Source organism: Somniosus microcephalus, chromosome 2 (assembly GCF_052327205.1).
Source record: "Somniosus microcephalus isolate GS21.2 chromosome 2, FLI_Smic_1.0, whole genome shotgun sequence".
NCBI classification, from domain to species: Eukaryota; Metazoa; Chordata; class Chondrichthyes; order Squaliformes; family Somniosidae; genus Somniosus; species Somniosus microcephalus.
Genome location: NC_140988.1, coordinates 347,275,653 through 347,303,147, shown reverse-complemented (window position 1 = coordinate 347,303,147; position 27,495 = coordinate 347,275,653). Strand labels below are relative to the sequence as shown.

Below are 27,495 nucleotides of genomic sequence, written 5' to 3'. Positions count from 1 at the left end.
TTGGAATAATTTATATTTGCTAAATATTCTCAAACACCATAAACTGAGAGGTGGAATAACGAATGACTAGTTTTACTGATTGGGCAATAAATGCTGGCATTTTTGCCATTCTTAACTGCCCTTGAGAAGGTGGTGGTGAGCCGCCGCCTTGAACCGCTGCAGTCTGTGTGGTGAAGGTACTCCCACAGTGCTGTTAGGGAGGGAGTTCCAGGATTTTGACCCAGCGATGATGAAGGAACGGTGATATATTTCCAAGTCAGGATTGTGTTTAACTTGGAGATGGTGGTGTTCCCATGCGCCTGCTGCCCTTGTCCCAGGTGGAAGAGGTTGCGGGTTTGGGAAGTGCTGCCGAAGAAGCCTTGGCGAGTTGCTGCAGTGCATCTTGTAGATGGTACACACTGCAGCCATGGTGCACCGGTGGTGGAGGGAGTGAATGTTTAAGGTGGTGGATGGGGTGCCAATCAAGTGGGCTGCTTTGTCCTGGATGGTGTCGAGCTTGTGTGTTGCCTGGATGAGTGCAGCTCCAACAAGTGGAGAGTATTCCATCGCACTCCTGACTTGTGCCTTGTAGATGGTGGAAAGGCTTTGGGGAGTCAGGAGGTGAGACACTTGCCGCAGAATACCCGGCCTCTGACCTGCTCTTGTGGCCACAGTATTTATGTGGCTGCTCCAGTTAACTTTCTGGTCAATGGTGATTCCCCCAGGATGTTGATGGTGGGGGATTCGGCGATGGTAATGCTGTTGAATGTCACAGAGCGGTGGTTAGACTCTTGCTTGTTGGAGATAGTCATTGCTTGGCACTTGTGTGGCACAAATGTTATTTGCCACTTCTCGGCCAAAGCCTGAATGTTGTCCAGGTCTTGCTTCATTATCTGAAGAGTTGCGAATGGAACTGAACACTGTGCAATCATCAGTGAACATCCCTACTTCTGACCTTATGATGGAAGGAAGGTCATTGATGAAGCAGCTGAAGATGGTTGGGCCTAGGACATTGCCCTGAGTAACTCCTGCAGTGATGTTCTGGGGCTAAGATGATTGACCTGTAACAACGACAACCTTATTCCTTTGTGCTAGGTAGGACTCCAGCCAGTGGAGAGTTTTCCCCCTAATTCCCATTGACTTGTTTTACTAGGGCTCCTTGATGCCACACTCAGCCAAATGCTGCCTTGATGTCAAGGGCAGTCACTCTCACGTCACCTCTGGAATTCAGCTCTTTTGTCCATGTTTGGACCAAGGCTGTAATGAGGTCTGGAGCCGAGTGGTCCTGACGGAACCCACACTGAGCAACAGTGAGCAGGTTATTGGTGAGTAAGTGCCGCTTGATAGCACTGTCAACGACACCTTCCATCACTTTGCTGATGATTGAGTGTAAACTGATGGGATGGTAATTGGCCGGATTGGATTTGTCCTGCTTTTGTGGACAGGACATATCTGGGCAGATTTCCTAATTGTCCGGTAGATGCCAGTGTTGTAGCTGTACTGGAACAGCATAGCTAGAGGCGCGGCTAGTTCTAGAGCACAAGTCTTCAGCATGACAGCTGGGATGTTATCGGAGCTTTTGCTGTATCCAGTGTGCTCAGCCGCTTCTTGATATCATGTGGAGTGAATCGAATTGGCTGAAGATGGCTTCTGTGATGGTGGGGACCTCAGGAGTAGGCTGATATGGATCATCCACTCGGCACTTCTGGCTGAAGATGGTTGCAAATGCTGCAGCCTTGTCTTTTGCACTCGCATGCTGGGCTCCGCCTTCATTGAGAATGGGAATGTTCATGGAGCCTCCTCCTGTCAGTTGTTTAATGGTCCACCACCATTCACGACTGGATGTGGCAGGACTGCAGAGCTTTGATCTGATCTGCTGATTGTGGGATCACTTCGCTCTGTCTATAGCATGCTGCTTCTGCTGTTTAGCATGCATGTAGTCCTGTGTTGCAGCTTCCTCAGGTTGGTATCTAATTTTTAGGTATGCCTGGTGCTGCTCCTGACATGCTCTTCTGCACTCCTCATTGAACCAGGGTTGGTCCCCTGGCTTGGTGGTAATGGTAGAGTGAGGGTTATGCCGGGCCATGAGGTTGCAGATTGTGGTGTAATACAATTCTGCTGCTGCTGATGGCCCACAGGACCTCATGGATGCCCAGTTTGAGCTGCAAGATCTGTTCTGAATCTATTCGGATTAGCACGGTGGTAGTGCCACACAGTATGATGGAGGGTGTCCTCAGTGTGAAGACGGGACTTTGTCTCCACAAGGACTGTGCGGTGGTCATTGATGTCATGGACAGATGCATCTGCAACAAGTAGATTGGTGAGGACGAGGTCAAGTAGCTTTTTCCCTCGTGTTGGCTCTCTCTCCATCTGTCACAGGCCCAGACTGGCAGCTATGCCCTTCAGGACTCAGCCAGCTCGGTCAGTAGTGGTGCTACCGAGCCACTCTTGGTGATGGACATTGAAGTCCCCCCCACCCCCCACCCAGAGTACATTCTGTGCCCTTGCTACTCTCAAGTGCTTCTTCCAAGTGGTGTTTAACATGGAGGACTCCTGATTCATCAGCTGAGGGAGGGCAGTAGGTGGTAATCAGCAGGAGGTTTCCTTGCCCAAGCTTCACCATGGGGTCTGGAGTCAATGTTGAGGACTCCCAGTGCCACTCCCTCCTGACCTGTACCACTGTGGCGCCACCCCTGGTGGGTCTGTCCTGCCGGCGGGACAGGCCATACCCAGGGATGGTGATGGAGGAATCTGGGACATTGGCTGAAAGGTATGATTTTGTGAGTATGACTGTCAGGCTGTTGCTTGACTAGTCTGTGGGACAGCTCTCCCAATTTTGGCACAGGTCCCCAGATGTTAGTGAGCAGGACTTTGCAGGGTTGACTGGGCTGGGTGTGCCGTTGTCGTGTCTGAAGTCAGTGCCGAAGTCAATGTTATATTCTTACTGCTTTTTGTAGCAGTTTGTTACAACTGAGTGCCTTGTTAGGCCATTTCAGAGGGCAGTTCAGAGTCAACCACATTGCTGTGGGTCTGGAGTCACATATAGGCCAGACCAGGGAAGGACAGCAGATTTCCTTCCCTTTTAAGGACATTAGTGAATCAGATGGGTTTTTACGACAATCCGATAGCTTCATGGTCACCGTTACTGACACTAGCTTTTTATTCCAGATTTATTTAATTACGTGAATTTAAATTCCCCAGCTGCCATGGTGGGATTTAAAGTATTTCTGGATCATTAGTCCAGGCCTGGACTACTAGTCCAGTAACACAAACAGTATGCTACCGTTCCCAGTGAGTGAGTATAGACTCGGGATTAGTATAGAGAAATAAGATTAGAGTAGATAACAGTAAATATTTGAAGCAGAGGGGATCTGGAGAAAACAAGGCAAGGGGTTCATTTGGATTGGTCTAGTAAAGAGTAGCAGAGACCAAAATCAATGAATTTGCCTTTAAATGAAATGAATACTAACCTGGCCTTCCTGCCCTGCTGCAACTGCACTTTTTGTTAAGCAATGTTGGTGTCAGTCGCGTTATACTCAATTTCCAAGATGATGGAAGTGATGGAAAGGCATCAGAGGAAAGAGGGCAAAGTAAAGTCGAAGTGAAATCAATTGAGTATATATATTTTTTAAATTCAGGCAGAAGAAGTACGAGAAGTGATGGAGGCTGAGATGCGAACCCAGCTACGCCGGCAAGCTGCTGCTCACACTGATCATCTGAGGGAGGTGCTAAAGGTTCAGGAACAGGAAATCAAAGGAAAATATCAGGAGGTAAACTGAATACTGAATATTAAGCCATGTGTGGCAAAAAAAATATTTAGACCTTCAAAGGCAGTCATAGCTTGCTCTTCAAATGATGTCTAACAGCTCCCATATTGCAATGCAGGGATTTAATTTCCTCAAAGTATAAAGGTTAACAGATTCCTTTGTGCAGTATTTTATTTTTAACTGGTTAACAACTGTATTAAAGTAGCATTAAAAGGAACTTTAGACAAGCACGTTACACAGTGTGCTGCAAGAGGAAACCCAGCGGTTAAAGATTCAGAGCTTAACATTGCAGGTTTTATTTTGTTTTTAATACTCTTGCACTTGGCCTACTGTTGAAAAAAAAATAGTTCTTTGGAGGGGGACAATCACATGACCTCACAAGTCTCTGCCAGTGTCTATTGAGCTGGCCACTAGATATCTGCAGGTTGGATCATTCTTGAACTTTACTTTCACATGTCACTGCTGAGCTCATGAATTTGGTGCGAGTATTATGGAATTCGATCCATATCTGGTGCTGTGATGCACTGTATTGGTTCGTACAGTGTGCTGTGCCACAAGGGTCAGACCTAAAACTCCATACATGAAAGGGAGTAAACTAGATTATACTGTACGTAGTATTCTATCTCCATTGTTTGATTAGTACCTAGAGTTCTACTCACCTTTTGTATGCTTCTAATCTTTTGTTCTTCACATTTTGTCCACACTTCTCCCAGTGTTTGGTGCAGTATGATTCCAGAAGCATTGGCAGCCCTTTGGTACCTTGCCCAAATGGCCATTTTTAAGTTGTGACCCTGGACAGAGTGCTAGCCGATTAGTTGACACTGAAGGGCATCACGGCTCAGGCGGGGCCTGTCCTCGCCCAACATTCAGTAACATTCATTTCCAGTTGGGGTTTACTGGCCAGCAATCAGTGGTTTTATTTTTCCTACTTCTTCATCCGAGCATGGAAGCCAGTTGTAGTATACCAACTACTGACTTAAGCTAACTCAGCACAGACTGAGAATGGAACATTGCTCATTTTTGTTTAAACACTTCAAAAGTGTAATTTTGAGTATGAAATGTGTGAGTGAGTGTTCCCCACCTTTCACAATCAGTGTCTGCATCAGGGACTCACGCATGTCTAAAAAATGCAATTATACTCCACTCTGAGAAGGACATTGCTGATCTTTCCATTTCCACACAAGTCAATTATGTAATCTTGAGTGAAAGTGTCTGTTTAAGGCCAACTAGTGCTGAGTTAGGTGCAGTTTGGTACTTAAAAAAAAAAAAAAAAAAAAGTTTTATACCACTTGATTAGTTGTATTTTTTTAATTTGCAGGATTTGCAACAAAAGCTATCTGAATATGAGATTCAGTACAGGCGCTTATCTCAGGAACAACTGGACAACTTTACCTTGGACATGAATGCAGCTTATTCCAGGTTGAAGGGTATTGAACAGGCGATGGAGAGTGAGTGATTACTTGTCATTGCAAATAGTTTTGCAAACCTTTGGTAGGATGCATTCAGAAATAGAGTAATTACAGCAAATATTCTTATTACTGGAAGATTTTCTGACAGAATGTGGGTGAAGAGTCACCAAATTAATTATTCCCAGATTATTTATTTTTAAAACTTAATCCCCACCTCCACCTCATACTGATATCTGTCAACACTGCTGGAATAATTACATTGGTCTCTGGTGTAATGCCATTATTGTCCACTGGATGGTGCATGTTGCATTTTTATATAATGCTGTTGAAAAAGGTAGCAAGAGTGGAACAAGCATTGACCAGAAGCTTAACAGGACCAGTCATGTCAACGCTTTGGCTACAAGAGCAGGCCAGAGCTTGGGTACTCTGTGACGAGTGGCTCACCTGCTGAGCTTCTCCACCATCTACAAGGCTCAAGTTAGGAGTGTGATTAGAATAGTCACCACTTGCCTAGATGGGTACAACCACAACACCCAAGAAGCCACTCACCACCCAGAACAGAGTAGCGTGCTTGAGTGATGCCTCTGCCACTGGACTTAAAATCCACCCCTCCATTACCAGTGGCTGCAGTATGTCCTCTCTGCATGGTTTACTGCAGCAGCTCACCAAGGTTATTTCAGCAGCACCTCCCTCCCGTGCGGTCTTAATCACCTGAGAAGGACAAGAGCAGCAATGTTCTGGGAACACCATCGCCTCCAAGTTGCATGCCATCCTGACTTAAACATATACAGGAAACTCTTTTTTATCCGGCACCGACGTGGTGCCGGTTCATCAAAAATTCCGGATAACCGAGAGCTATAGTAAAAGATACGGAGAGCTGAGAGCTCCGTATAAAGCAACAAACCCTGTTGCTTAGCAACAGGTGCAGAACAATGGCCACAAGTTCCAAGCGTCTCTGTAGCTTAGCAACAGCTGCAGCCACACCCTTGCACAGCAACAGATCGAGGAAGGCAAGTAATAAAACTTACCTGAACCTACTCCTGAATTTTGCCGGTTAACCGAGATTTCTGGTTATTTAGGTGCCAGTAAATCGAGAGTTTCCTGTATCCTCATTCCTTCATTGTTGCTTGGTCCAAATCCTGGAATTACATACCTAACACCATCATGGAAGCATCATCATCACAAAAGAATAGCAGTTCAAGGCAAAGGCCCACCACCACCTTCTCTGGACAACCAGGCATGGGCAGTAAATATAGCCTCGCCAGTATCGCCCACATTCTGAGAACAGATTTTTTTTAAACACAAATGTGAGAACTGGACAGAAGAACAAATCAGATAAGAGATTTTGTCCTAGTGTTAGCCTTGAAGTGTAATAAAAATATGATAGAATCACACTTGCTGATGTGATAGAGGAACGTAGACAGAATATGCGAGTGGGCAAAACTATGGCAGGTGAAGTTCAATGTGGAGAAGTCATCCCCTTTGGATCCCAGAAAGATAAATTGGAATAAAAATCTTAATGGTGAGAGACGAGGGGCTATGGAGGAACAAAGCAATTTAGGTGTCCGGATACACACATCACTAAAAGCCAGTGCACAGGTACAAAAAGTAATCAAGAGAGTTATTGGATTGCAAGCCTTTATCTCAAGCGGATTGGAATTTAAAAGTGAAGAAGTTACAAATCGGTTGTGCCGTGCCTTGGTCAGACCACATCTGGAGCACTGCCTTCAATTTTAGGCACCACACATCAGGTAAGATATATTGGCCTTGGAGGGGGTACAGCACAGATTCACCAGAAAGGTACCAGGGCCTTAAAGGTGGAAATTATGAGGACAGGTTGCATAAACTTGGTTTGTAGTCCCTTGAGTTTAGAAGGTTGATCGATGATCTAATTAGGCTCTTTAAAATGATAACAGAGAAATTATTTCCTCTGGTGGGGGAATCCAGAACAAGGGGGGTATAATCTTAAAATTGGAAATGGGCCTTTTAGGAGTGAATTCACAAAGTACTTTTTCACATAAAGTGTAGTGGAAATCTCCCCCCCCCCCCCCCCCCCCAAACGAGGCTGTGGATTCTGGGTCTCTTGAAATTTAAGACTGAGTTTGATAGATTGTTAGGTAAGGATATCAAGGGATCGGGTTCAAAGGTGGGTAAATGGAGTCGAGGTACAGATGATCTAATTGAATGGCAGAACAGGCTCATGGGGTTTAATGGCCTACTCCTGTTCCTATATTCCTACGATAGGGCCCTATACTGGACAATTACATTGTCTGATAATATGTCCTCTCACAAGTATGTAATTTGTTAACGATCAAAATACTGCAGATGCTGGAAATCTGAAATAAAAACAGAAAATGCTGGAAACACTCAGCAGGTCAGGCAGCATCTGTGGAGAGAAGGTAGGGTTAACATTTCAGGTGGAGGACCTTTCATCAGAACTGTTACAGATTAACAGTTTGTAAGGAGGAACAGATCTAAGGAAAAGGAGGTGGGAAGAAGGAAACAAAATGGTGTGTGATTAGGTGGAGGTCAGGAGATGATTAAGTGACAAAAGCGCTAGTGGTGTAGCAAAAGGAGGCAATAATTAGAGAAATAAAAGTTGTATCCGAGGATGTGTAAATGGTTACAGCAGAGGGCGGGAGAAGGCTCCAGTGGTCCGGGAGTATGACTGAGGGAAAAGGCAGGTGACACCTGGGGTACAGACAACCCTGCTGCCCATGTACTGATAGCAGATCCCCATCCCAATCACTAGCTTCGAATCTCCCCCACATGTCTTGAGTGTTATGAGAAAAGCAAAAAGAACAGTGGGATGATAACATACACATCTGCTTTGATACAGATAGACAGTGGCTTTCGAAACTACTTAAAGGCTGGCTGGGGAAAGGTGCTGAGTACATAGGAACAGGAGTAGGCAATTCAGCCCTGCGAGCCTGTTCCGACAATCTATTCTATCATAGTAGAGGCAACACATTTCCTCAACCGTAGAAAGTAGGATGAATCAAGCTGTATCATTGTTGCTCATTGTTCCACATGTGTGTATATATATATATATAACTGAAAGTTTAGTGCTTTCTTTAACCACTTTTAGTAAATTGTATAATGCTGTCTCGTTTCAGGTCATGCCATTGCTGAAGAGGAGGCTAGAAAGGCACATCAGCTCTGGCTCTCCATCGAAGCTCTGCAATACACACTAAAAACAGCCTCTGGTGATAGCCCAACCGAACCACTACAGAATGCCCTAGAAGCTATTACAAATAGCTGCGGAGATGATCAGTTCACACAGGCCTTAGCTGGAGCTCTTCCTCAAGAGTGTCTCTCCCGTGGAGTGTACAGTGAAGAGGCATTACGTCATCGGTTCTACACAGTACGGAAAATAGCACGGCGTGTGGCCATGATAGATGAGACGAGAAATAGCCTCTATCAATACTTCCTCTCCTACCTGCAGTCCTTCCTATTAATGGAGCCCCAAGTAGCAAAGCCCCCTGCGGAACTTAACCCTGAAGACCTGGACACATTTAAACTGTTATCGTATGCTTCATTCTGCATTGAACATGGCGACCTAGAGCTTGCAGCTAAATTTGTCAACCAACTTCGTGGAGAACCAAGAAGGGTGGCACAAGACTGGCTGACAGAAGCTCGTCTGACCCTAGAAACAAAGCAAATAGTAGAAATCCTTTCAGCTTATGCCAATGCAGTCGGTTTGGGTACCACACAAGTGAAATAATTCAACAGAACACAGTCCTTATCACGGCAGAAAAATGGAGTCCAACCCCATAAGCACTATTCTGTAAGCGCTCTGTTACTGACTTCACTGACTGTTCCAGTGTAATTCCAGTAGATGGTAAAATGTTGGGAATGTGTGTCTGTAATTTGGTATAATAGTTTTATGGATTGGACTTTGTAATTGAACCAAATAATCATTTCAACTCACTGTATGTTGATTTTTCCCTTCAGATGCATATCAATAAAACCAAATTAAACAATGAATGGAAAATTGATATTGATGTATTAAAGAACATAAAATTAGAGTACGACCAGTTACTAGTACAAGTGATGGTGAATCAGCAGATGAGTTCTTAACTAGCTCTGTAGATGATCAACTAAGGTTAGAATAACTTCAGAAAACGCTGGAAAAACTCAGCAGGCCAGGCAACATCCGTGGAGAGAAGTTAGAATAACTTGTTTGGTTACCCCTCGATTTGTAGTGACTCCAGTCTGTTGAATGACTGGCTCTGTACAGATGCGTTGAGGCCAAGTAAAGACATTGATCATCTCAACATCCTCAAAGAAGCAGCTAAGGGTGAAACTGAAAAAGATCTAGGAATTGTTAGCATAAGGTTTTCAATAAGGCTCTTGAACATTGAAGTCCAGTGCATACAATAGTACCTAAACAAGCACTTAAATGGTAGTACTTACAACCACACCTAATGATGGTTGGGGATTCAATCCTGTTACAGTTCTGAGCTTAGTATCTTCGGAATTTATGAATCCAAATATTCATTACAAACTGCCAGGTTTTATACATTTCTTTTTCACCCTGTGTGACAATCCACACCATTCAACATTACATAATTATATAAAAGTTAAAATACAACTCCATATAAGGAGAATTTAATTGACCGATCCTTTAGTTTTCCTTGCATAACAAGCTCCTGTTGAGCTAACAGGTATAAATCCCTTACTTTGTTATCGATAGTTTCACTCCTGTTCCATATAATTGCTATTATACCAAGTGAAACTTTTAATTACAAGTCTGTCTTAATGGTCACTACAGACACCCCAATTAAAAAGGATGATGTATGTCCAGATGTTTTCCTTTGCAGATCTAACTTTTCCCACACTATTATCAAATGATTCTCTTAATGCTTCATCCTGAAACTGGCCCAATAGTACAGTGGTACTTTCAATTGACTTGTACTTCATTGCTTAACAGGCAAAGGCTAAAGGTTAAAGAGAGGGCTGTCCTATGAGGAGAGACTGAGTGGATTGGGCCTATACTCTCTGGAGTTTAGAAGAATGAAAGGTGATCTCATTGAAACATATAAGATCCTGAGGGGGATTGACAGAGGTTGTTTCCCCTGGCTGGAGAGTCTAGAACTAGGGGGCATCGTCTCAGGATATGGGGTCGGCCATTTAAGTGTGCGGTAAGGAAGAATTTCTTCACTGAGGGTTGTGAATCTTTGGAATTCTCTACCCCAAAGGGCTGTGGATGCTGAATTGTTGAATATATTCAAGGCTGAGATTTTTGGACTCTTAAGAGAATCAAGGGATATGGGGATCGGGCGGGAAAGTGGAGTTGAGGTCGAAGATCAGCCATGATCTTATTGAATGGCGGAGTAGGCTCAAGGGGCCTTCTGGTCTACTACTGTTCCTAATTCTTGCATTAAATTCTTAACATTACTATAATATATAAAGAGAAATCAATAGAAGTATAAAATTAGTAGGCTTCAGGACAGTCTGATATTTCCTTAGGGTAATAGTGGAATCGATGCTTAATATGTCCAACCAATACAGAGCACTAATAAACAAAGCTAATAGTCTGAATCGTTTCCCCCTTCCCTCATTTAGTGTCACAGGATACTTAAGGTTATATTTAATGTATTAATTTTTCAAGACCATTGTGACATCAAGCACTAAAGTAACAGGGAGCTTTTCCAGTCTTAGTGGGCTGTGAAGACAGAAGGAAACAAATGTAATTCAACATGCTCAAGTGTCTGTTGCTGGTGAATCGACCAGCAAAGTTGACAGGAGTTGTGGAGAAATCCGCTCACATCTCAACCAGCTAAAATAAGATGTTTGGTGGCCAGTGTCCCAGTGTAATGAAAATCATACTTTTGTCATCTTTTAAAGGTTACTATCTGCAACCAGGATACCAAAACACTGGGATGCCCTGGGGTCATGAAAGGCAGGTTCTTTCAAAGAGGAATGTCCAAGCTTTTTTTATTTGAGGGTTTAACAAAATAACCACCTTCCTATTTAAGTATGGCATAGGACTGTTTAAGCACCATGGGACATTTTTTATGTTAAAGGCACTAAACAAGAGCAAATAGTTGTTGGTTGGGGCATCAACGGTTATACATGTTCAGTCAATGGTGACCGATATCTTGAAGATCCCAACAAATTGATAACATTTTTGCTGCTTATGGTCATTGTTAAAAAGTGTATGGAAGTGGTGTTCTAGTTCTGGCTGTTTTTCTTGTGTACACAGCTTAAGTTTCTATAAGTGCACCATGCCTATGAACCAAAACCAATCCCCATCCAAGTACAGGAAACTCTCGATTTACCGGCACCTAAATAACCGTAAACCTCTGTTAACCGGCAAAATTCAGGAGTAGGTTCAGGTAAGTTTTACTTCATATTAGTGGCCGTTCCTGGATCTGTGGCCGTGTAACCGGGGTTCCTGCACCTGTTGCTCTGCAACAGGGACGCTTGGTCTGTGGCCGTGGTTCCTGCACCTGTTGCCATGCAACAGGGACGCCTGGATCTGTGGCCGGGGTTCCTGCACCTGTTGCTCTGCAACAGGGACGCTTGGTCTGTGGCCGTGGTTCCTGCACCTGTTGCCATGCAACAGGGACGCCTGGATCTGTGGCCGGGGTTCCTGCACCTGTTGCTCTGCAACAGGGACGCTTGGTCTGTGGCCGGGGTTCCTGCACCTGTTGCCATGCAACAGGGACGCCTGGATCTGTGGCCGTGTACGGGGCTCTCGTACCTTTTACTATACCTCTCTGTAATCCGGACTTTCTGATAAACCGGCACCACGCCGGTCTCGTCGGTGCCGGTTAAAAAAGTTTCCTGTAGAATGTAGAAAATTATCAACTCTGTACTGCTTTGTAAAGGCTAAATTACTGATCAAATTTATTTGCAATTAAAATAATTCCCAGAAACAAGATACAGCACAATCCGTAATTAAAATAAATAGAACAATGATGACTGACTGTTTACCCATTTCCTTCTGGTAAATTCTTGGAAAGATAGTCACTGGTGGTAAATTCATGTTACTCAAGAGCTTTCTACACCTCTGAGCTGAAACTGAACCACCAATCCTAAACCACAATTTAAAGGGTGGTATCAAATTGAAAACAAAGGCATACAATGTTGCCAAGATTGGTGGGAGGGCAGAGGATTGGGAAATTTTTAAAAACCAGCAAATGATGACGACAAAAATAATAGAGAAGATTAATTAATGAGAGGAAACTGGCAAGAAATATTAAAACAGTAAGAGCTTCTACAGGTATATAAAAAGAGTAGCTAAAGTAAACGTTGGTCCCTTAGAGGATGAGAACGGGGAAATGGCAGAGACTCTTGAACAAATATTTTGTATCTTGTCTTCACGGTAGAAGACACAGCATCCCAATAATGGATAATCAAGGGGTCACAGGGAGGGGGAAACTAAAGACAATCACTATCACTAAGGAAAAAGTACTTGGTAAAATAATGGGACTAAAAGACAAGTCCCCTGGACCAGATGGCCTGCATCCCAGGGTCTTAAAAGAAGTGGTTGCAGAGATAGCGGATGCATTGGCTGTAATATACCAAAATTCCCTGGACTCTGGAGAGGTCCCAGAGGATTGGAAAACTGCAAATGTAACACCCTTATTTAAGAAAGGAGGGAGACAGAAAGCAGGAATCTACAGACCAGTTAGCCTAACATCTGTCGTTGGGAAAATGCTGGAGTCCTTCACTAAGGAAGCGGTAGCAGGGCATTTGGAAAATCATAATGCAGTCAAGCAGAGTCAGCATGGTTTTATGAAAGGGAAATGATGTTTAACAAATTTGCTGGAATTCTTTGAGGAGGTAACGAGCAGGGTGGATAAGGGTGAGCCAATGGATGTGGTGTATTTGGATTTCCAGAAGGCATTCGATAAGGTGCCACATAAAAGGTTACTGCATAAGATAAGAGCTCACGGAGTTGGGGATAATATATTAGCATGGATAGAGAATTGGCTAACTAACAGAAAGCAGAGAGTCGGGGTAAATGGGTCATTTTCCGGTTGGCAAACGGTAACTAGTGGGGTGCCACAGGGATCGGGACTGGGGCTTCAACTATTTACAATCTATATTAATGACTTGGATGAAGGGACTGAGTGTAATGTAGCCAAGTTTGCGGATGATACAAAGATGGGTGGGAAAGCAAGTTGTGCAGAGAACTCAAAGAATCTGCAAAGGGATATCGACAGGCTAAGTGAATGGGCAAACGTTTGGTAGATGGAGTATAATGTGGGAAAGTGCAAGATTATCCACTTTGGCAGGAAAAATAAAAAAGCAAATTATTATTTAAATGGAGAGAGATTACAAAATGCTACAGTTCAGAGGGACCTGGGGGCCCTTGTGCATGAAACACAAAGTTAGCGTGCAGGTACAGCAAGTACTCAAAAAGGCAAAGGGGCTGGAGTATAAAAGCAGGGCAGTCCTGTTACAACAGTACAGGGTATTGGTGAGACCACACCTTGAGTACTGCGTACAGTTTTGGTCTCCTTATTTAAGGAAGGATATACTTGCATTGGAGGCAGTTCAGAGACGATTCACTAGGTTAATTCCAGAGATGAGGGGGTTGACTTATGAGGAAAGGTTGAGCAGGCTGGGCCTATACTCATTGGAATTTAGAAGAATGAGAGGTGATCTTATTGAAACATAAGATACTGAGGGGCTCGACAAGGTAGATGCAGAGAGGATGTTTCCCCTCGTGGGGAAATCTAGAACTCGGGCGCATAGTTTCAGAATAAAGGGTCGCCCTTTTAGAACTGAGATGAGGAGGAATTTCTTCTCTCAGAGGGTCGTAACTCCCTAACTGCTGCCAGTGTCGGGGTGGGGGGTGGTGTGGTGCTATCTGAGCAGTGGTGGGGAAATTAATCTATCTCACTAAAGCTGGCTGTAGTGACTGCGTGCTCAACCTTTCAAATACGCTTCCGACTTGGGGCAACCTGATTAAAGCGGTCCTGAGCTGATCTGAAGTTTTGCTATAATTGAAGCTAAATATGATTGCTATTTAGAGATATGCAGTTGCAGAGGCTCTATTAAATGATCTTTTCCTTCCTTATACAAGATAGTTAATAATAGATCCAATAAGGAAATGAGAATTTTCTTTAGTGGTTAGAATGTGGAACTTGCTACCACAGGAAGTGGCAAATAACTTAGATGCTTTCAAAAGGAAACTAGACGAGTACAGGAGAGAAAAGGGAACAGAAAGATATGCTGAATGGCTGAGAGATAAGAGAGATGGAATATGAAGAGACTCGTCTGGAGTATAAACACCAGCACAGACTAGTTTGGCTGACTGGCCTGTTTTTATGCTGTATATTCTGTGTAATTCTAAAAGGAAGATGGTTGTGGTTGTTGGTGGCCAATCATCTCTGGCCCAGGACATCTCTGCAGGAGTTCCTCAGGGCAGTGTCTGAGGCCCAACCATCTTCAGCTGCTTCATCATCGACCTTCCCTAAGGTCAGAAGTGGGGATGTTCGCTGATGACTGCACAGTGTTCAGTTCCATTTGCAACTCCTCAGATAACGAAGCAGTCCGTGCCCACATGCAGCAAGGCCTGGATAACATTCAGGCTTGGGCTGATAAGTGACAAGTAACATTCGCGCCACACAAGTGCCAGGCAATGACTATCTCCAATAAGAGAGTCTAATCACCACCCCTTGACATTCAACGGCATTACTATCGCCGAATCCCCCACCATCAACATCTTGGAGGTCACCATTGACCAGAAACTTAACTGGACCAGTCACATAAATACTGTGGCTACAACAGCAGGTCAGAGGCTGGGTATTTTGTGGTGAGCAACGCACCTCCTGATTCCCCAAAACCTTTCCACCACCTAAAAGGCACAAATCAGGAGTGTGATGGAACACTCTTCACTTGCCTGAATGAGTGCAGCTCCAACAACACTCAAGAAGCTCGACACCAGCCAGGATTCCCTACCTAACAGCACTGCGGGAATACCTTCATTACATGGATGGCAGCGGTTCAAGGCGGCGGCTCACCACCACCTTCTCAAGGGCAATAGGGATGGGCAATAAATGCTGGCCTTGCAGCGTCGCCCACATCCTGTGAATGAAAAAAAGTGGGTTGCAACATTGAGGATGTGAAAGATACTCTGTAAATGCAAGACCAGGTCAGGCAGCATCCACGAGAACAAAAAAGTAGTAATGTTTCGGATGGGTTAAAACGGTTTTCCTGAAATGTGAACTCTTTTGTTCTCCCCACAGATGCTGCCTGACTTGCTCAGTTTTTACTACAGATGTCTACTTTTGAGATATTTTTCAAATGATGGATTTGGCCCAGATTTTTAGGATGCATTTGTCCTGCAACTGCAGTTTCTAGAGTTGGGACCTGAGCTGACTTTAAAGATGGGGTGAGACTATATCGGAGGTAGTCTTACATCACTATGGTGCGACACCACATGGAATGCAACTCCAGTGCAGTGTCAAAGACAGTTTAAAAAACAGTGCCCACGGGATCCCTTAGACTCGCTGGACACTCAAAGGAATTGCTCGACGAAAGATCAAGATCCATCTAGTTCATCTTCTACCATCCTGGTAGTCGCATGATACAACAATAATGGAGTTGTTGACTACGTTCAAAGTCACCAATGTAAGAATATAGATATATAGATATGTTTTTATATTATTCTAATACAGAAGTTAATGTAGACAGAATTGATTTAAACTGTGTGCTCACAAATTCTATCTTTTGATCACAATGAAGCTGATAACATTGGAGAGAATGAATTTCAGACCCGAAGACATTGTTCTGTAAGGATAGGCACATATAGATTATTAAATAATTAATGCCAACTAGCTTATTTATTTAATATTGAGCTAAAAGGGTTGTTAGGCTTAAGCTTTTGAAACAACAGGCTTTTGATCACAGCGGGGGCAGAGTGTAAAATGAAATTACTGCTGTATAAGTAAGGTAATAGTTTTCTTTTACTATAGCAATTGCAGCGGGTCATGTCATCAACTGTTTGTTCAACAGAAACTATGGTTTGGAAGGGCAAGATAGAAAGCAAAGATAATGGAGGGTAGCTAATGTTACCCCACTATTCAAAAAAGGTGGTAGAGAAAAAGCGGGGAATTATAGACCGGTAAGCCTGACATCGGTAGTGGGGAAAATGCTAGAGTCTATTATAAAAGATGTAATAGCAGAGCACTTGGAAAGCAGTGACAGGATCGGGCAAAGTCAACATGGATTTACAAAAGGTAAATCATGCTTGACTAATCTACTGGAATTTTTTGAGGATGTAACTGGTAAAATAGATAAGGGAGAACCAGTGAATGTGGTGTATTTGGACTTTCAGAAGGCTTTCGATAAGGTCCCACACAAGAGATTAGCGTGCAAAATTAAGGCACATGGGATTGGGGGCAAGGTATTGACTTGGATAGAGAACTGGTTGGCGGACAGAAAGCAAAGAGTCGGAATAAACGGGTCGTTTTCCGAGTGGCAGGCAGTGACTAGTGGGGTACCGCAAGGATCGGTCCTAGGACCCCAGCTGTTCACAATATATATTAATGATCTGGACGAGGGAATTGGATGTAATATCTCCAAATTTGCAGATGACACAAAGCTGGGCGGGAGGGTAAGCTGCGAGGAGGATGTCGGGAAACTCCAGTACGATTTGGACAGGTTGGGTGATTGGGCAGAAACATGGCAAATGCACTATAATGTGGATAAATGTGAGGTTATCCACTTTGGTGGCAAAAACAAGAAGGCAGATTATTATTTGAATGGCAATAGATTGGGAGAAGGGGAAGTGCAAAGAGACCTGGGTGTCCTTGTGCACCAGTCGCTGAAGGTAAGCATGCAGGTGCAGCAGGCGGTTAAGAAGGCAAATGGTATGTTGGCCTTCGTAGCAAGAGGGTTTGAGTACAGGAACAAGGATGTCTTGCTACAGTTGTACAGGGCCTTGGTGAGACCGCACCTTGAGTATTGTGTGCAGTTTTGGTCACCTTACCTGAGGAAGGACGTTCTTGCCATGGAGGGAGTGCAGCGAAGATTCACCAGGCTGATACCTGGGATGGCAGGAATGACGTATGAGGAGAGATTGTGTCGATTGGGCTTATACTCACTGGAGTTTAGAAGATTGAGAGGGGATCTCATCGAAACCTATAAAATTCTGTCAGGTCTGGACAGACTAGATGCAGGAAGGATGTTTCTGATGGCCGGGGAGTCCAGAACCAGGGGTCATAGTCTAAGGATAAGGGGTAAGCCATTTAGGACTGAAATGAGGAGGAATTTCTTCACCCAGAGAGTGGTGAACCTGTGGAATTCTCTGCCACAGAGGGCGGTGGAGGCCAGTTCATTAAATATATTCAAGAAAGAGTTGGATATGTTTCTTGAGGCTGAAGGGATCAAGGGATATGGGGAAAAGGCAGGGACAGGGTACTGAATTTGGATGATCAGCCATGATCACATCGAGCCTGCTCCGCCGTTCAAAGGGCCAAATGGCCTACTCCTGCTCCTATCTTCTATGTTTCTATACCTTGAAACAGGACATGAGGCCCACCCATAATTGTCCAGCAATCTGTTCAATGATCCAAGGGTCATAAAACACCCAGTAGAGTTGAATCTAGTAAGAACTTGGCATAAAAAGATACAATATTTCACTCAATAGGAATGTTTTGACTGCCTTCAAGACCAGGTAGTGTGAACAGGCTTGGATAAGCCACACTTGAGATACCCACGAAGCTTTCTACACCCCGATTTTAGACACAAGGCTAATGTGTACCATTCCGTATGAAGTTTTAAGTCGAATGTTTTGAAACAATTATAAGCTTTACGAATGTTAAAAGGATAAAGGAATTATCCAACAATATTTTCCTCCCAAACATGCTATATCTAATTTGCATGGGAATGATTCAATACTAACTGCCTCCACCGTCTCCCTAGGGAGTCTGTTCCATAGATTGACCACTCGCTCACTGAACTATTGTTTTGAATTTAGCCCCTTCGAGTGCAGGCTGTATCCTCTGGTTCCACTGTTCTGGACAAGATGAAATAGCTCGTCATGGTCTACAATATCTAGTCCCTTTAGACTCCTAATAACAGCAATATCGCCACCTCTCAACCTTTTATCTGGTGAGAACATGACCAATTTACATAATCGCTCCTCATAATCCAATACATCACCCTTTCTTCATCGCTGGGTCAAAATCCCAGAACTCCCTACCTAACAGCACTGTGCGAGTACCTTCAGCACACGGACTGCAGCAGTTCAAGAAGGTGGCTCACCACCACCTTCTCAAGGGCAGCTAGGGATGGGCAATAAATGCTGGCCTTGCCAGTGATGCCCACATCTTGTGAATGAATTAAACAAAATCCCTTCATCATTCTGGTCGTTCTAATTTGTATCTTTTCTATAGTTGCAATATCCTTTTACAGGAAACTTTGGTTTATCGATCTAACGGCAAAAATCAGGAGCCGTTTTCTGTTTTTTTTAGTTCTCGTTGCTTTTTTCCCCCCAGTCAAGCACTGCAAGGTCTGTAGCTATAGCAACAGCTTCAGCTACAGACGCTTGCAGCTGACTGTTTTGAAGCTGTTGCTAAGCAACAGGGTTTGTTGATTCACACGGAGCTTCTCAGTTCCGTATGTTTAAACATTAACTCTGGTATGTCCGGAACTTTTGATGTTACGGCACCAGCTCGGTCCCGTGAGTGCCGGATATCAGAAAGTTTCCTGTAGTACTATGGCGGTCAGAACTGTGCACAGAAATGCAGCCGCACCACTGATTTATCAAATGAAGGGGGTGAACAGCCAGAGGTCGTGGTCCATATCGGTACTAATGATATAGGTAGAAAGAGGGACGAGGTCCTGCAAGCAGAATATAGGGAGCTAGGATATAAATTAAAAAGCAGAACTTCAAAGGTAGTAATGTCAGGATTACTCCCAGTGCCACATGCTATCGAGAGCAGAAATAGGAGAATAGACCAGGTAAATGCATGGCTGGAGAGATGGTGTAGGAGGGAGGAATTTAAATTCCTGAGGCATTGGGACTGATTCTGGGGAAGGTGGGACCTTTACAAGCTGGACGTATTACACCTTGGCAGAATCGGGACCAATATCCTCGCAGGGAGGTTTGCTAGTGCTGTTGGGAAGGATTTAAACTAGTTTGTCAGGGGGCTGGGAACTGAAGTGTGGGCCCAGAACAGAAAGAAACTAAGCTGGAAGTGCAAGTTAGAAAAGTAGTCAGCAAAACTAGCAGGGAGCAGAAACAAAGGCCAACAGTAAAGAGGGTCAAAGTGCAGAAAAATATTAAACAGGCAAAGTTGAAGGCACTTTATCTAAATGCACGTAGCATTCGCAACAAGGTGGATGAATTAATGGCACAAATAGAAGTAAATGGGTATGGTGTAATTGCCATTACAGAGATATGGTTGCAGGGTAACCAAAACCAGGAACTGAATGTTCCAGGGTACTCAACATTTAGGAAGGACAGACAAAAAGGAAAAGGATGTTGCGTAGCACTGTTAATAAGGGATGAGATCGGTACAGTAGAGACAAAAGCTTGGCTCGGCAGATCGTGATGTAGAACTGGAATCAGTTTGGGTGGAGCTAAGAAACAGCAAAGGGTGGAGCTAAGAAACAGCAAAGGGTGGAAAACATTGGTGGGAGTTGTGTATAGGCCACCAAACAGTAATGGTAATGTATGGCACAGTATCAATCAAGAGATTAAAAGTGCATGTAACAAGGGCAATACGGTAATCATGGAGGATATTAATCGACATATTGACGGGCAAATCAAATTGCCACTAATGGTGTGGAGGACGAATTCTTGGAATGCATGCGAGATGGTTTCCTAGATCAGTATGTGGAGGAACCAACCAGGGAACAGGCTATTCTGGATCTGGTACTGTGTAATGAGAAAGGGCTAATCAATAATCTTGTGGTAAAAGGGCCTTTAGGAACAAGTGATCATAATATGATTGAATTTTACATTAAGTTTGAGAGTGATGTAGTCCAATCTGAAACCAAGGTCTTCAATTTAAACAGAGGAAACTACAAGAGTATGAGCGACAAGTTGGCCAGGTAGATTGGGAGACTACACCAAAAGGTATGAAGGTGGACATACAATGGCTAACATTCAAGGAAATCATGCATAATTTGCAACAAACATATATTCCTCTAGGGCATAAAAACCCAAAAGGAAAAGTGATCCTACCATGGCTAACAAAAGAAATTAAAGCTAGTATTAAATCAAAGAAGGAAGCTTATAAAGTTGCCAGAAAAAGCAGTCAGCCTGAGGATTGGGATCTTTTTAGAAATCAGCAAAGGGGGACCAAGAAATTGATAAAGAAAAGGAAAATAGAATATGAGCACAAACTTGTAAAAAAATATAGAAACAGATTGTAAAAGTTTCTATAGGTATGTGAAAAGGAAGACTGGCGAAGGTAAATGTAGGTCCTTCACAGAGACAGAATTTATAATGGGGAATGAGGAAATTGCAGAGAAATTTCTGTCTTCAGAGAGGAAGTCACAAAAAACCGCCCAGAAATACGAGAAAACCAAGGGTGTGGCGAGAATGAGGAACCTAAAGAAATTAGTAAAAAAACAGTACTAGCAAAATTAATGGGACTAAAATTCAACAAATCCCAAGGACCGGATGACCTACATCCTAGGGTTTTGAAAGAGGTGGCCATTGGGAGTGCACACATTGGTTATCATCTTCCAAAATTCTACAGATTCTGGAACGATTCCTGCAGTTTGAGGATAGCCAATGTAACCCCGCTATTTAAGAAAGGAGGGAGAGAGAAAACGGGGAACTACAGACCTGTTAGCCTCACATCATTAGTTGGGAAAATGCTAGAATCTATTATAAAGGATGCAATAACTGGGCACTTAGAAACTAATAGTAAGATTGGGCAGAGTCAACATGGATTCATGAAAGGGAAATCCTGTTTGACAAACCTATTGGAGTTCTTTGAGGATGTAACTAGTGGAGTAGACAAAGGGGAACCGGTAGATGTGGTGTATTTGGATTTTCAGAAGGCCTTTGATAAGGTCCCACACAAGAGGTTGGTGAACAAAATTAGGGCACATGGAATTGGGGGTAATATACTAGCATGGATTGAAAATTGGTCAACAGACAGAAAACAAAGAGTAGGGATAAACGGGTCTTTTTCAGGATGGCAGGCTGTAACTAGTGGGGTACCGCAAGGATCGGTGCTTGGGTCCCAGCTATTCACAATCTACATCAATGATTCGGATGAGGGGGCTAAATGTAACATTTCCAAATTTGCTGATGCTACAAAGCTAGGTGTCAGTGTCAGTTGCGAAGTGGCTTCAAGGGGATCTCGACAGGCTGAGTGAGTGGGCGAGAACATGGCAGATGGAATATAATATGGATAAATGTGAAGTTATCCACTTCACAGGAGTACAGGAGTAAAGAAGTCTTACTCCAATTATATAGGGTCTTGGTGAGACCACACCTGGAGTACTGTGTACAATTTTGGTATCCTTACCTAAGGAAGGATATACTGTACTTGCTATAGAGGGAGTGCAACGAAGGTTCACGAGATTGATTCCTGTGATGGCGTGACTGTCGTAGGAGAAGAGATTGAGTAAACTAGGCCTGTATTCTCTTGAATTCAGAAGAATGAGAGGGGATCTCATTGAAGCATACAAAATTAATACAGGGCTTGATAGGGTGGATGCTGGGAGAATGTTTCCCTTGGCTGGGGAGTTTAGAACCAGGGGCCACAGCCTCAGGATAAAGGGTAGGCCATTCAGGACTGAGATGAGAAGAAATTTCTTCACAGAGAGGGTGGTGAATCTTTGGAATTCTCTACCCCAGAGGGCTGTGGAGGCTCAGTCATTGGGTATATTCAAAACAGAAGTCGATAGATTTCTGACTAGTAAAGGCATCAAGGGATATGGCGATAGGGCCGGTGAATGGAGTTGAGGCAGAAGATCAGCCATGATCTCATTGAATGGCGGAGCAGGCTCGAAGGGCCGAATGGCCTACTCCTGCTTCTATTTCTTATGTTATGTGGCAGGATTAGCTCACTATTTCAGCACTCTCATTAAACCTAGCTGGAGTTAATTTAAACATTTTAAAATTCAGACACTCTTTAAACTTGACCCACTGGGAGGTGAGCTCTGTGTACACATTTATAGGATTTTCTCCTGGGCAGGAGAGTAGCAGTTTGAGCCAGGCAGCATAGACAGGCTACTGCCTGGCTGTTACAGAGAGCACTGTCCAGTAGCCGTCATGTTAGTGAACGACTTGCGTCTCTCTGAAACTTTTTAAAACCCAAATTAGCACAACAACCTCATTAACTATTTAAATTTAGCAGCACAGAACTTAAGCTGAAACAGTTAGGTTCTTACTAACATCCTGGTTATTTGACATGCTAAAGAAAAGTTTGGAATTACTGTACTTAAAACTTACCCGAATATCTGTCCTTAAGAACTAAGAATTAGGAGCAGGAGTAGGCCATACGGCTCCTGGCACCTGCTCCGCCATTCAATAAGATCATGGCTGATCCTCTACAACTACTCCACTTTCCTGCACTATCCCCATATCCCTCGATTCCCCTAGAGTCCAAAATCTATTGATCTCAGTCTTGAATATAACTTATTGACTGGAATTCTCTACCCCAGAGGGCCTGGGATGCTCAAAGATTCACAACCCTGAGTTAAGAAATTTCTCTTCATCTCAGTCCTAAATGGCTGGCCCCTTATGCGGAGATCATGCCCCCTTCGACCCAGGAGCATTTGTCATCAACGGGTGAGAAAGTTTTCACAAACTACAGGAGCAATTGAAAGGGAGCTGATCAATTTCATATCGGTCATTTTTAATATTTCAGATACTTAAAACTTATATCATTTTGTAGTATGGCATTAATAAATACAGCAGATTTTCTTGCAGCTTTTATAGTTTTATTTCAACACACCAACACCTGTGCAACATTCAGTCCAGTGCAGAAGTCTGCTGCACATACTGGGAACAAATACCAAGGCCAATCATTCTGGTGTTTAAAAGAACGGCATTTGATGGACGCAGGATGATCAAAAGTTACTCTCGATCGCTATCACTGCTGTCACTGCTGTCGCTGCTGGTGGCGTCCAGCTCGTCCAGGGATCTTCTGTTTATAGGTGTAAAAAGAAAAAAGGAAAGATATTAAAGCATTTTTTAAAAATCCACAATTTTACTTTGTAATAAATCTCAATCCTTTGCCACATATTTAAAAAATAACCTATATACACCCAGCACAGAATCGGCATCCTGTGTGGAATGGTATGAGCGAGGTAGAACATGCACTTTTCCCTCCGCCCCACTAAAAAGGGAAACATTTAAAACACTTGAACTACGCCAAGGAGATAGGCTTACTTCTCTTCTTCGGTCAGCTCGAATTCGGCCTTTACCCGGTCAAAGAGCTCTGATGTAGCAGGTAAACTGAAAGCACCGGCTAGCTTCACCAAGTCAAGAGCCAGAGTCTTGTTACCGCTTTCCTTAGCGTGGTCCAAAAACTCATCCAGTAGATCTTTACTGAATATAAAATAAAGGGTACGTCAGACAGTCCATAAAAGCTCCAGTGTTAAATTTCAGAAACACAATAAGCAATCTCTAAAGCAGGCTCCTTCCATTCATTTTGAAGTTTACAGATCCACACGACATGAATATGAATAGATGAACATTAACAGAGGGACAACTTACCCAGGAACTCGGTTGTTTGTTTTAAAAAGTTGCAGCATCCCCCTGGAGATAAAGACGACAAGTTATTGCACGCACATTACTGACTAGTTAGTCACAAATTGTCTCTTTTTTTGGGTTGAAATTTTGTCACCGGATGAGAATGAAAGTGATCTACAAATATCAAGGAGGTGTGGAACGTGCTGCAATTAGGGGAAAATATCTTCCTCGGACTCCCAATACAGCAGGAGCTCCTGTACTAGCCACACTCTTGGATGGAATTTACTACACAGAAGGCAGCCATTCGGCCCTTCTTGCCTGTGCTGGTTCTTTGGTAGAGCTATTCACTTAATCCCACTCCCCATCTCTTTCCCCTGTACATTTCCCCCCCCACCCCCCTTTCCCGTATTTATCCAATTCTCTTTTGAACGTTACTATTGAATCTGCTTCCACCATCCTTTCAGGCAGTGCATTCCAGATCACAACATCTCACTTTGTAAAAAAATAAAATAAATGTTGCCTCATGTCACCTCTGCTTCTTTAGCCAATCACCGTAAATCTGTCTCCTCTGGTTACTGACCCTTCTGCCACTGGAAAGTTTTTTTTACTCCATCAAAACCATTCATTAGTACTTTTTTGGGGGGGGGGGGTGCTACAGGGAAGTGAAGCTATTGTTCACAGCAGTTCGAGCAAAATGAATGACCTGCCACCTTCATGTCAAATAATTAAAAAACCCGATAGAGGTACCGGAGAGTTATGAAGTTGTTCAATAGGGTTAATGTGGAGAAACGGTTTCCACTTGTGGGCGAGTCTAGAACAAGGGAGGCCTAAACAGAAGATAGCCACTAAGAGATCAAATAATTAGTTTAGGAGAAAATGCTTTATAGGAGGGGTTTGAGAATGTGGAACTCATTGCCACGTGGAGTGGTTGAAGAAGATAGCATTGACACATTCAAGGGGAGGGCTTGATACAGACATGAGAAGGGAATAGGTGGACATGGGAGCAGGATGGGAAGAGTTAAGAGTGGGAAAAGTATAAACACCGGCATTGACCAGTTGGATCGAATGTGCTGTAGACTCTAATTCTACATAAAAAGTCTCCATCATGCACACCTTCAAAAGCCAATTGCCAACCAGTTTTTTTTCTTTTCTAATTTGTTGGCTAAGTTCTATGCTTATTGAGCAAGGAATGGAACATCTACCTGCTTCAAGCACCTATTGTCGAGAGTTTATTTTTATATATTGTTTCATGGAATATGGGCGTCGCCAGCAAGGCCAGCATTTATTGCCCACCCCTAATTGCCCTCAAGAAGGTGGTGGCGAGCCGCCTTCTTGAACCTCAGAGGGCTGTCAAGAGTCAACCACATTGCTGTGGGTCTGGAGTCACACAAGGACGGCAGATTTCCATCGCTAAAGGACATTAGTGAACCAGATGAGTTTTTACGGCATTTTCATGGTCACAATTACTGATAGTAGCTTTTTAAATTTAATTAACTGAATTTAAATTCCCCAGCTGCTTAGGCGTGGTCTCTGGATTACCAGTCTAGTGACGTAACCACTATGCTACCGTGCACTTCCAGATTAACTAGCAAAACACAGACAACAACTGAATTAAGCTCCCTCTACTTTGCCCCAACAAAATCTTAATTCCAAACTTCTGAAGAGCATCCTCTGCTGCACTAATGTTACCCCGTGCTCTCTCGGAGCGAGACTACCACTTAGTATCCAAGGCCAGTTTAGTGTCGTGGGCCCACACCCCTTGAATTCTTCTGTTGAGTTTCCAAACTTGTAGGAGGACCCTTACAGCCAACAGAGAGGAGACTTGCATTCCATCGGCCGGTGCTGAATATAAACTCATGACAGAAGTGAAAGAACACTGCATCTCACCAGTCAAAGACTCATTAATCCAGTCCCCCCCCTCCTTTTGTATTATTGCCAGATATATTTTGTGACACTCAATTACCAGCGTTATCACTTTTTAAACATAATATTTTAATAGCTTATGTTTTATTTCTAAAGTATATAAAAAGAGATGAAATATCTCCTTCTGCATTAACTCGGTCATTTCAAAGTGGGTTTGGCCAGCCATAAATTACTCTCCAGAATACTTACCAAGCATCTAGAGTTCGACCGCCTCTCAAGAGCAGAGCAGTCACATGTCCCAAAGAAGTAGCTGTCCACTGTAAGTTACGGAATTGGTCCTGCTTATATACAGCCTTTATATCCAGTGCAGTGTCAGAAAATGCAACTTGAAACTAAAAAAAAAAAATCCACAGACTAATTAAGTACCTCAATATATACTGGGAACCTCATTTACCTTCCATCCCAGAGTGGCAGGGATGATGGAATTGGGATACACAGGCAGAGCTTTTGGCAGGATCCGAATGTGATGCCTTTGATCTTCCCAATGTTAAATTGGAGCGCTTTGGCCCATCCTCGACTTGATATCGGACAAAGAACCTTCCAAGCCAGGAGGGTTATTCCAGGCCGGAATGTCCTACCCAAGTGGATACAATATTACTAAATACAATTACATTCCTGGTTCTGCTCTTTAACTTGACCCTTGGGTCTGCTATGGGACTGGACTCGTCTCTTCCCAATATTCTGACCATTTCCCCCTCATTTTCACCCACAGGCTTAATGTTTGTGTGTTTCATCCCAATTACTTGTTCCTTGTTGCACTGATCCTTCAGAACCCTGATAATTATGCCCAAGACCTTTCCTAGTATAAATTCTATGCCATTCCGCTCCTAGGTGTCCCTGACAGAAATCAAGCCTTATGCTCCTACACTGTTAGTCTTCATCAAGACTCTCATTACATCTTAGTCGATACAACCTTTAGACATTACAGTTGGTTATCTTAATCTTGCCTCAGCTGTTGGGACTATAATAATTGTGTATTTTAAATTTGTTCTCAAGATAGATACGGATAAAGAAATCATATCGATCCATCCAGAACGAATTTGTGGCTTGTATTCTGCCTGGAAGCCTATTCCTCACAGAGAGGACTGAAATCATGTTCCTTGGCTCTGGACACAAGCTCCATACTTTTGCAATGAACTCCATCCCCTTCCTTTGTCACTGTCTTGGGCTGAGTCAGGTTGTTTGCAATCACAGCATCTTGCTGGAACCCAAACTAAACTTCCAACCCCATCTACTCCATTAGAAAAGAATCCACCTCTGCCTCTGCCCATCTGACCAACATGGGATTCTGGTCCCCCCCAAGAATAAAATTTTAAATTCTCACCCTTCCCTCCTCCCTGCCGCGCCTCCCCCCCACCCCCCCCAAAATAAGCCTTGTCCTGCAACCCCTGTTCTACGCGCTTCACCACCAAAGTCTCCATTGCTCTAACTCAGTTCCCTCCAAGCCCTCCCCATTTTTCACCCCACCATTAGCAGCCATGCCTTCAGTGGCTAGGTCCCATGCTCTGATTTGCCCATGGCCAGTTTGTACCTCTTAATCCTAGTGCCATGGTTTAGTTTGAAGTAATATTATGGACTGACTTTTTCTATACTGTTTACTATTTGAAATACCTCTGAGGCCCCCTCTGTCTCCTATGAAGGGTGAATAGTCCAAGTTTGTCCAGTCTTCCCCCACAAAATTAGGCATCTGATGCTCTTCTCTGCACTGCACTGCCTCTGGGGTTTGAATGCAGCCCCTTGTGTTTTGGTGGGCACAACTGGACAAGGTAGTCAAGGTGCAGTCTGA

The 27,495-nt window shown here is 43.6% G+C and overlaps 2 protein-coding genes across 3 annotated transcripts in view; one reads left to right on the top strand and one right to left on the bottom strand.

Moving 5' to 3' along the window:
* Nucleotides 1-9,142, top strand: part of immt (inner membrane protein, mitochondrial (mitofilin)) — a 60,869-nt gene extending 51,727 nt beyond the window's left edge. For both annotated transcript variants that reach the window (XM_085975492.1, XM_085975491.1), the window contains 3 exons: nt 3,618-3,749; nt 5,065-5,194; nt 8,272-9,142. In XM_085975492.1, coding sequence (XP_085831618.1) covers nt 3,618-3,749; nt 5,065-5,194; nt 8,272-8,879 — 870 coding nt within the window. In that variant the 3' untranslated portion in view covers nt 8,880-9,142. The remainder of the gene's footprint in view (nt 1-3,617; nt 3,750-5,064; nt 5,195-8,271) is intronic.
* Nucleotides 9,143-23,010: 13,868 nt separating this feature from the next.
* ptcd3 (pentatricopeptide repeat domain 3) overlaps nt 23,011-27,495 on the bottom strand; it is a 48,781-nt gene continuing 44,296 nt past the window's right edge. The window contains exons 21-24 of the mRNA XM_085975490.1: nt 25,899-26,041; nt 23,811-23,852; nt 23,484-23,642; nt 23,011-23,238 (exon numbers count right to left, since the gene is read on the bottom strand). Of these exons, the coding sequence (XP_085831616.1) occupies nt 23,169-23,238; nt 23,484-23,642; nt 23,811-23,852; nt 25,899-26,041 (414 nt within the window). The 3' untranslated portion in view covers nt 23,011-23,168. The remainder of the gene's footprint in view (nt 23,239-23,483; nt 23,643-23,810; nt 23,853-25,898; nt 26,042-27,495) is intronic.